Raw genomic sequence first — 10,449 nt, 5'->3', positions numbered from 1 at the left:
TCTACCGTGCGAGCGCGTAACATTTGTCTCGCGCAGTCTCGTGTAACCGGACTGGAAGGACACAAGCGGTCGCCATTACCGCCAGTGGGCCGCCATATAGTTTCGGATTCGTCCCATCGTGATTGCAAGGCCTCTACCGCGCATTAATTTACGTCTCCTCAAACAGAAACGTTACAGGCTTTCAAACCTACCTGCTCACACGCGCACAACCACAGGGAAACTTGGCTGCAACGTCGGCGCAGCCTCAGCGTCACTTGTCCGTCGTATACAGTTTAAAAGTCAACTCGCATATGACGTTCGAAAATTTGTGCAGTATGTGCTCACCTCTTCTGCGTCCTCTGCCGCGCGCACGCCCTCGGGCGCGACCTGCACCGCCACCACCAGATGCCATAGACAGCGCGTGGTCGGCACTCGGCAATGTTTCAAATAGCAGTGGGCGCACCACTGCAGAAGGCAGCGCGCTCGGAGGTCGCATCCGTATCACCGCGGTGACGCATTCTCTTGAGAGCCCAGAAAACGTCACAGAGGCTATCAGCCATGGAGGACAGAAGGAACTAAAGAGAGGCCCTGACGTCACTCTTTGTGAAGCCGCCTCGCAACCGGAAGTTGGCTCGTCTCTCCTCCTCTGTTTTTCTCTCTCCTCGCTATCTTCCTTCTCCACCGAGATTCGGGGCGGCGGTCGCGCGCGGCTCGGGTAGCTCGAGTAGCGTCGCGTCGCTCGGAGAGAAACTTGTGAATGTGTTGTGCGTAGTTGCGTTCGCTGCGTCGTCAGAGTGTTTTTGAGACGGCCGTGGCTTGGCAGCGGAGTGCCATTGGCAAGGTTTGGTGTTTCACGCTGCAAGTCGCGTGCACGACGCTTCAGTTTCTGAAGTGAGCATGAAGTGAGTCGAATCTTCTGTTTACGCCAAACGAAACGTGCTGCGCAGTGTTCACTTGCGCACTTTGTTGAAAAGTAAGCTCCGTCGAAGGAAGCGGACTGACACCGTGCACCCTTGGCGTCGTCGCATATCTAGTTCGACTTACGAGTGGTGCAATACTTACGCTGTTGGTGAGAGACAAGCGTGACATCGAACTGAAGGGCGGCATGCACCTACCGGCCGGCGCTGATTGGTCCAACATTCAGGTTGTCTTTTGTCGGTCTTCCTTGTGTGATAAAAGCGCACTATTGGTTTCAAAACAAAACTTACTTCAGTATTCAACCGGGCAATCTTCACTCATAAACATACAGATGACCCTTATTTTCGGGGAACAATTGATGCAGGTTTTTCTAAAGCCTGCGTATCTTAATAACCCTAGGCGTTTGAAATTTCCGGAGCCCTTCACTACGGCGTCCCTCATAACCTGAGTCGCTTTGGGACGTTAAACCCCATAAACCACAAACCAAAACACTAACATACAGACGTCGCCGGCTTTTATCGTAAGGAGGCTAGTGAGGCTTTCGCCTTTAAAAATATTTTACAACGTCATTGATTGCCTCCGTGGAAAATTTCGTGACACAGACACGAACGTCTCGTCAAATAAAGAAAATAACAGCGTTTACCAGACCACATTGTAAACAAGCGTGACGCTACTAAATTTAGAGACGCACTAACCGAACATTACAGCAAATGAAAAATCAACCTCATGCTTTGATGTTTACCATCTATTTTTCTTGTTACTATTCCCTTCTTTAGCCTATCCGCCACCATGTATTGATTAGAACTGCGTCTTGACATTTCACAGTGTATTCCAGTTTTTGTTTTTTGTTTTTTTTATATTTTATTCCCTTTTTTGCATTGCATTGTGCTGTATTTTACTGTTATTCTCTTTACATTGTATTTCAACTGCTTTCTCCCCCCCCTCTTATGTAATGCCCGAAAAGGGCCTTTAAGGGTAGAATGAATGAATGAATGAATGAATGAATGAATGAATGAATGAATGAATGAATGAATGAATGAATGAATGAATGAATGAATGAATGAATGAAGCACAAGGCCCGAAGCGGCCTCCGAAGCATGTCTGACGGACGCCTAGAACGGGCGCGCGCTCATGCGGCTACCACGCGCCGTGGCTTGAATTTCCCGGCGGAGAAAGAACCCGGATACTGGACACTTTTAGTTGCTGCGTACGTAGCGACATTGCGTACGCCATAGAGTTTCTTACTATTACCTAGAGGGAAAGCTGGCGGCGCTGCACTTCAGCCACCATGGACGCCCAAAGCATCATGGGGCGGTGAGCTACTTGTTGCGGCACAGTCGTAATTTTTTGGGAACATGGAGTGGCACTACTAAGACGTTTCATTCCGAAAACGCTGTTCGTGTGTGCGCAGACGACTTTCGCGCGAACGCAGTGGGCAAAACCCATAGTAGTGGAAACGCGACGACACACGACGCCAATAAAAGGTTTCACTTTTCCGAAATGCCATTAAAAAACCTCTTATAGTATTTAAGCAACAACACCTTTTTTGAAAACATATTTACTTTTAAAAGTTCGCCTGTTAATTATGAAATATTAGTTTTTATAGTGTTCACTACTTGGCCAATAGGAGAGCGAGTCGTCTCTTATTTTGGGCAAACTTTGCACTTAAATGCTTTTCTGCTCGTTTGTTGCAATCATTAGACAAGATATTGAATGTTAGGATGTTTGTAGTTATCAAACAGCTTTATTTTTCTGTTATTTTTTGGCCAAAAGTTGCAGTTCCGCAACAAGTAGCTCACCGCCCCATGATGCTTTGAGCGCCCATGGTGGCTGAAGTGGTCTCGAGGGGTCGCCATGCAAACTCCCATAGACGGGCTGCCAGCTTTCCCTCTAGGTCATGCCTCTAGGTAATAGTAAGAAACTCTATGGCGTACGCAACGCTCACTAGGCTCACTACGTTCCGTACGCTGTAAAGGACACCCCCGTTATAGTGAACTAGAATATTTTCCAGTGAAGCGAGCGGAGGGGGCAGCGTCTTGCTACGCGCGTCACCGAGAGTGTCTCCTGAAGCGGCGGCGCTGTTGTCGCCCACCCTTGAAGGCGGCCGGCGGCGGCGGTTCAGAGCCCGTCCGACGGCGCTTCAGTTGTGCGCTGGCTTTTCGTTCAGTGTGGTTGCATTGCACGCAAAACCGCATCCTGTTGACAGCAGCCGTTTCTTATATTTTTTTCTGATTTCCCACACCTTGTCAAAAATATTCGAAACAGGCTTATTCTCACAACTTTTGACACCCCCGATGGAACGGTTTCAATGCAATTTGCTCGAAAAGATTGCGGACTGGACAGAAATGCTGTAACAATGAAAGCAATGCCTGGCATAACTACCGTGCACATCAGCCCCAACAATTTCGAAAAAATGCGGGCAAGTTATGCATTCCAATTGTTCGGGCATGGTCATTTGCGAGCCTTTATTCTTTACCGCACTCAGCTAGAGCAGAGCTGCGGTAAACTTGAAGCTACAGAAAAGTTTTTCATAAGAATGAAGTCCTTGATTGCTGTGATGACTGGCAGGTATACAGCTGAAGCCATCAGTGACTCAAGGTTGATCTATCACATCTCTGCCCTAGTAGCACAGTATGTTACTGCAACGTTGCAACAACATTGCCAATGTTGTACTATGTTGCGCTAACATTCTTCAACATTAGATAATGTTGCTGCAATGTTACCAAGCAACATGCTGATAACGTTGCCCTAAAGTGGTCTTTTTACATTGCAGCAATATTGTCAAATGATGAATAAATGTTGAATCACATACGATGACATTGATATAACATTCATGCTATAGGTTAATTGTCTGCCCTCTCGGGCTATTTCTGAAGCCCAAATAGAAAAGCCGGTACCAGATCACTTCTACTCACCATGACAGTATTAATTTATTTATTAATTTTTACTTCGAGGGCAAGTTTGCATGTGGTGTGTATGCAAATGGTGAGCAGTCCAAGTGTACTTGCACTCTGTGACACTAATGTAGAAAGATATATTTCTATCTAAAATATTTTTAATGAGCTGGAAGTACTTTGTTTTTCAATTAAACATGCAGACAAAATTAAAACTGCCGAAGAAATTTAGTTCTGGTTTCACTGACGCCCCGCAGTCTAATGGCCATGGAGATCACTATCACAAATCCAAATCCAAACCGCGGCCGCGCCGAGAGCCAATCCTGCGATGCGCGCTCATCGGAGAACCTGTGTTGCGTGTCAGCGGCAGTCGTGGCAAGATATTCACGTTTTTTGTTCTTCTAGTACAGTTTTTCTTGCGGTCGCCGTGCCCGCGCTGCTGTGTTTCGTTGTGGTTTCACTGGAATTCAGCTAAAACAACAAAGGCTTGCCCAGAGGATGACCTCAATGGTGAGTGATTTCTAGACTTCCATTGTTGTGCTGTGAGTTGTGTTGGTTCTTCGTGATAGTTTGATAAAGTGTTACATTCGTTGTATCATGAAGAGAATGAAGTGTTCGCTAAGCGAAGTGTCCATTCAGCAACGACGCCGAAGAACAGCAGAGATTGTTCACGACGAACTAGAAAACTGTTTTTCTGTTGTTAGGCTTGATAATGGTCATGGCAGCAGATTGTACGCAACATGAGCAGAACAGTATCAAGATGCCTTTTGATCGCATAATATTATTTTATCCTCTTTATCAGCGCCAGGCGAGGAGCAGTTGAAAGCCGCAGTTCTCACTTGTCGGATTTTAGCACCGCTAGCAGCATCTCTGACATAGAAAGGGCAACATAGGAGTTGTCGCGGATTTCTGACAATAAGGGGTTGGTGGTTTATAAAGATAGGATGACACTTGAGTCTGGTGCCACTACTCAATGTCTAGAGCACGACTTGCGCATGTGGGCAATTAATAGCCTGCTTCTCACCTGCATTCCCTGCTTAAAGTGCTGAAGCCATACCATCCAGAGTTACCCACGGATGCTAGAAAATTACTAAAGACGCAGAGGCATACTGATTCAGCAGTGATGACCGATGGTCATTACCACTACTTTGGAATGTTTCGTTCTCTGGAAGAACATGTGCATGTTCCTTAACGTCTGCACTTTGTGCGAGGGCATTACACCAGTTCTCATGCATTCTACTGGAAGATAGCATAAATCCAGCGGCATTTTAAGCAAGGAACCAGAATTTATTCTTTCACTCGAAACTGACGCTGCTGCATTATACTAGTCTTTGCCCTCTCATTCCCAATCAGATGTATACCCTTATAAGCAACATTTATGGGACTGTGCAGCGATTTGCGCCAAGGGTAAGAAAAGTGAAATATTCATTGGTGTTCAATCATCCTTCATCATCGTCAGCCAGACTATACCCACTGCAGGGCGACAGCCTCTCCCATATTCCCCAAATTAGTTCTTTCCTGTGCTAGCTGCATCCACTTGACCCCTGCACCCATCATCAGTTTGTGATCTAGCTTATGTAGCCCAGGAAGAATCGGCCGTTAGCAACTATGCCTTTCAAATTGTGCACAGCAGTGAGACTGAAAAAGACTATAGGCTGGGCCTGCCCTCTTCGCTCGGTTTACTTTGTCGGCCACCTGCCATGGCACAATTGAGGGAAGACAAAGGGAGTGATGTGCAACCACCTCCAGCCGGCTACGCCTTCATCTACAAGCGCCCTTGTGGTTTTAAGCAATTGAATGGTCGTCCCCATGGATGACATCATTATGTCCGCTTGTAAGGCAAGATTCAAGCGAGACAGCAGCACTGGCCATTGCTGTGAGGTGCGGGAATGGGAATTTTTGTTTGTAAATTATTTGCTTGCTTTGGAGGAATTTTAGGTGGCATGAATAGTCGATGTCTTTTATGTAATTAATGCATTTTTTAGCCACTTTCAGAACAATTTGTTGCTCAGGCTGTTAAAATATGCTCGCGGTGCCAGGGAAGGGCATTTTTTTTTTCACTATTTTGTTTGAGCCAAGTGACTGGACATAAGTTCTTTAAACAGAGCTGTCCAATGTCTGTGTTCCTTGAGGAGTGTAGAAGATTTGTTATTAGACGTGTATGCTTACATTAGGAAATTTTTTGTTCTTTCTTTTTGCAGGGATGCAGCTTCGCTTGTGACATCATTAATTAGAAGAGACCATCATCGTGAGCAGCTGGAGGCTACCAGAAGACAAGCATATTTTAGACGTGCTAAATTGTTCAGGCAAATGTTGACAGTACTTTAAATTTGTAGTTTTCCAGTGCAACGGTGCATGACCAAAGAAGGGAAGAAGGATACTTGAAGAAAACAGCGCAGCAACAGGGACAAGAGAGAAGATGAGACAGGTGCTGACTAGCAACTGAAGGTTTATTGAAAATGTTGTGTCCCCTTATTGCTTTTGTGTGTGTGCGCCCCCTCCTAACGACCACTCGCATTCCCCTCCTAACGACAGTTCGCATCCTCCTCCTAACGACCACTCAATCCTCCTCCTAACGACCACTCAATCCTCCTCCTAACGACCGCTTGCCCCTCGTCGCACGCTGTCGCCGGATGCCCCCCCACGGTGCGCCCCCGCACCCTCCTCCTGTTCTGGGAAGCCACTCCCTGCCGTGGACGCTTCTCCACTCCCTCCTTTCTTCGGGCGGCCAGTTCGGCTCCTGCCTCGGTCGACGCTGGTCGCACCCTCTTCAGCTTTAAATAAACGAAGTCTAAAAGTACCGTGTGCGTCTTTCGCTGCATTCAACACAGCGACCGGACACGACAGTGGCGACGAGAAAGTGGATTCGACCCGCGCTACGCAACGCTATTGACAAGCCATGGCTACGCGAGGGTTTCCCAATCAGATACCAGAATTCAACGGCTCATCGTGGTCATCGTGGGTTGGACGCCTTCAGTTCTACTTTGAAGCTAACAACATCACAGACCCAGCCTTGAAGAGGGCCAACCTGCTGACGCTGTGCGGGGAGCAGACCTACGATACTGTCTGCGCCCTTATTCAGCCAAGCACACCAGCGGCAGTGTCTTACGACGACATCGTAAAAGCGCTGCAAAAGCACTACGACCCAAGGCCATCCGAGGTCTACAGCCGGGCTCGCTTCCAACGACGAGATCAACTGGGAGGAGAAACGGTGAGCGCCTACGTAGCCGCGCTCAAGAAGCTCGCTGCCGACTGCAATTTTGGAACGCTGTCGACAACAGCTACCGGGCAGGAGGGAGACGCAGCTTCTTCTGCTAACACCACCATGCTTCCCTTGGACGTGATGTTACGCGACAGATTTGTGTGCGGACTGAGTGACGAGTCACTGCAGCAGCGCCTGTTCGCTGAGAAGGACCTCACATTCAGCAAAGCTTACGACATCGCCGTTCGAGCGGAGAGCGCCGGTCACCAGCAGAGAGGGATTCGCCGGAACACCGAGCCGGTACACCAGACAAGCAACCAGGTGCGCAAGCCTTCTGTTGTTGTAAAATCGGTCAAAAAGGCACAACGCTGCTGGCGGTGTGACGACCAACACAACCCCCAGGGATGTCGATTCCAGTCAGCCACGTGTAATTTTTGCCACAAGCGAGGGCATATCGAAAGAGCATGCATTACGAAACGGAGACTTGCCAAGATAAAGTCACCTTCCCAGCCTAATCACAGCGTCAACGCCTCAGAGAATACGCCGCTATCTGATCTCCATGGAACAACATCAGCAACACCATCTGTGTTGTACGACCTGAACACCATGAATATCGGCACGCGACCGAAGATTTTTACAGAAGTAAGCGTACATCACCAGCTGATTAAGTTCGAGGTGGACTCCGGCGCAGCCTGTACTCTGATCAGTGAGGACACGTTCCGAACTTCATGGCCATCTGACGCACCCGCCCTGCAACAAGACGACACGCACCTGCGAACGTGGTCAGGACAGAATCTGCCACTATTGGGCTCTGCCAACGTGCAGGTTAACTACAACGGCCAGACCCATACGCTACCTCTGCTTGTTGTGAAGGGCACAGGATCAAGCCTTCTAGGGAGAAACTAGTTTTCTCCACTAGGCGTGATGATATGCGGCATACACCAGACGCCGAGCCAGAACATGGTTGGTAAACATCGAAACGCCGATGCGCTAAGCCGTCTGCCACTAGACGCAACTGTTGACGAACCATTTCCACCAGGAGACGTTCTGATGTTCGAAGCACTGCCAGAACCTCCGCTTACAGCAGGCACAGTTGCAGCATCTACGCAGAAGTGCGCAGCTCTCCGGCTAGTTTACACAGCTGTTCAACAAGGCAACGTGCATAAACTCAAAGGGGACAACTTCGACGCTTACCGCAGGCGAGCTACAGAGTTGAGCACCCATCGCGGCTGCATCATATTTGGGTCCCGAGTTGTGATGCCGAGAGAACTACGCGCACAAGCTATGTCTCTCATCCACGCCGGACATCGGGGCATCGTTGCAATGAAAAAGTGTGCCAGAAGCTACATGTGGTGGCCTGGCATTGACAACGACATCGAAACAGTGGTGCGAGAATGCAAGCCTTGCCAGAGCAGCCGGAGCGCCCCGCCGAAAGCTCCTGTCCCAGAATGGGAAAAGCCAGACACACCATGGCACACACTGCACATTGATTTTGCAGGACCAATTGAGGGCTGCACTTTCCTTGTGGTCGTAGATGCCTACACAAAGTGGCTTGAGATAAGGCAAATGGGACAGACGACTTCGGCAGCAGTCATTGACAACCTCCGATCACTATTTGCAACGTTCGGCCTGCCGCGCAAGGTAGTGTCGGACAACGGAACACCGTTTGTGTCTGCGGAGATCCTCAAGTTTTATCGCGACAACGGGATCTCATCAGTTACATCGGCCCCCTACCACCCAGCGACAAACGGACAAGCCGAGCGCTACGTAGCCGAGCTAAAACGCGCCCTTGAAAGAGATCAGACAGGCTCGCTGCAGCGCCGCCTTGCGCGCTTTCTCTTCAAGCAGCACACGACGGTTCAGAGCACAACAGGCGAGACCCCCTCGAAAATGATGTTCGAGCGTGAAATGCGAACCCAGCTCACAGCCATCCTCCCCGAGCCAAAGGCAGAGACGTTCCGGGAAGAAAAAGCAATTCCGCGCTGCGGCACGCTTAATGAGGGGCAGCGCGTCCTCGCCCGACAGTTTCTGAAAAAGCCACGCTGGGAGGAAGCTACAATTGTCAGACGCATAGGCCTGCGCTCTTGGCTCGTCAACATACATGGCACAGTAGCACGCCGACATCTCAACCAGCTGCGTAGATTTACGACGCCGTCTGAGAGCTGTCCGCCAGCGGAGAGAACACGTGCACCATTTTCCCACATAGCCTGGCACCCCTTCCCGGAAGAAGAGACTTCGCCCAGGACAGACCTAGGAGACACAGCGAACAACAGCCAGCCTACAAGTGTTTCTCCCCCGAGCGCACAAAGCCAGCGCGCCTCCACGCGTGAGCGCCGACCCCCTGCACGATACCAGGCAACTTTCTAAGGGGGAAGGAAGTGTTGTGTCCCCTTATTGCTTTTGTGTGTGTGCGCCCCCTCCTAACGACCACTCGCATTCCCCTCCTAACGACAGTTCGCATCCTCCTCCTAACGACCACTCAATCCTCCTCCTAACGACCACTCAATCCTCCTCCTAACGACCGCTTGCCCCTCGTCGCACGCTGTCGCCGGATGCCCCCCCACGGTGCGCCCCCGCACCCTCCTCCTGTTCTGGGAAGCCACTCCCTGCCGTGGACGCTTCTCCACTCCCTCCTTTCTTCGGGCGGCCAGTTCGGCTCCTGCCTCGGTCGACGCTGGTCGCACCCTCTTCAGCTTTAAATAAACGAAGTCTAAAAGTACCGTGTGCGTCTTTCGCTGCATTCAACACAGCGACCGGACACGACAGAAAAGGAACGCATAAAACGTACTCTCTTCACAACCAAGAGTGCGCATAAACTGCGCGAATAACACTGATAACCTGTCAACCTCAGTCATGGTGGTCAGGATACAATAGTTCACAATCATGAACAAGGACGGACAGTCGTTCATGACTGTGAACTGTTGAATCTTGACCACCATGACTGAAGTTTATAGCTTATCGGTGTTGTTTGCGCAGCTCATGTGCGCTCTTGGTTGTAAAGTGAGTATATTTTAAGTGTTCCTTTTCAATAAACCTTCAGTTGCTGGTCAGCACCTGTCCCATCTTCTCTCTTGTGCTTGTTGCTGCGCTGTTTTCTTCAAGTATGTACCAACTTGCCGTTTTACTGAAGTTGGGAAGAAGGATAAAACACAGCGCTCACTGACAACTGGTTATTTAACGGCACAGACACTGCTTAAATGCCCTCAGACCAGCCTTTATCATAAAAACTATGAAAGAAACATCATATCTGCATTATATTGTCACGAATATTACACAGCACACAGAGACACAAGAACTGCTCCAGTCTGCCGAGCGGTCACCAGCAAGAAGACGAACCACTTCTTCTTCCTCGTCATCAGCGAGATGGCGAAGCCCTTCTTCTTCGTCCACTTGTGAGCTGTATCATCGCTCCCTCCCCTGCAGCATCGCCTCGATGCGGGCCGCTTTCACAGAGGG

General features: G+C 49.5%; 1 protein-coding gene across 1 annotated transcript; it reads left to right on the top strand.

Annotated features, from left to right (window-relative positions):
* The first annotated feature begins 3,521 nt into the window (after nucleotides 1–3,521).
* On the top strand, nucleotides 3,522–8,074 carry LOC149348695 (uncharacterized). Its single transcript, XM_089588269.1, has 2 exons — nucleotides 3,522–4,301; nucleotides 5,993–8,074. The coding sequence occupies exon 2, from the start codon at nucleotides 6,691–6,693 to the stop codon at nucleotides 7,897–7,899; it is 1,209 nt and encodes a 402-aa protein (XP_089444395.1). The 5' UTR covers nucleotides 3,522–4,301; nucleotides 5,993–6,690; the 3' UTR covers nucleotides 7,900–8,074.
* The last annotated feature ends 2,375 nt before the right edge of the window (nucleotides 8,075–10,449 follow it).

This window comes from Amblyomma mixtum, chromosome 4, assembly GCF_055824585.1.
Source record: "Amblyomma mixtum isolate Tamu chromosome 4, ASM5582458v1, whole genome shotgun sequence".
NCBI lineage: Eukaryota > Metazoa > Arthropoda > Arachnida > Ixodida > Ixodidae > Amblyomma > Amblyomma mixtum.
This window is presented reverse-complemented; position numbering and strand designations above follow the sequence as displayed.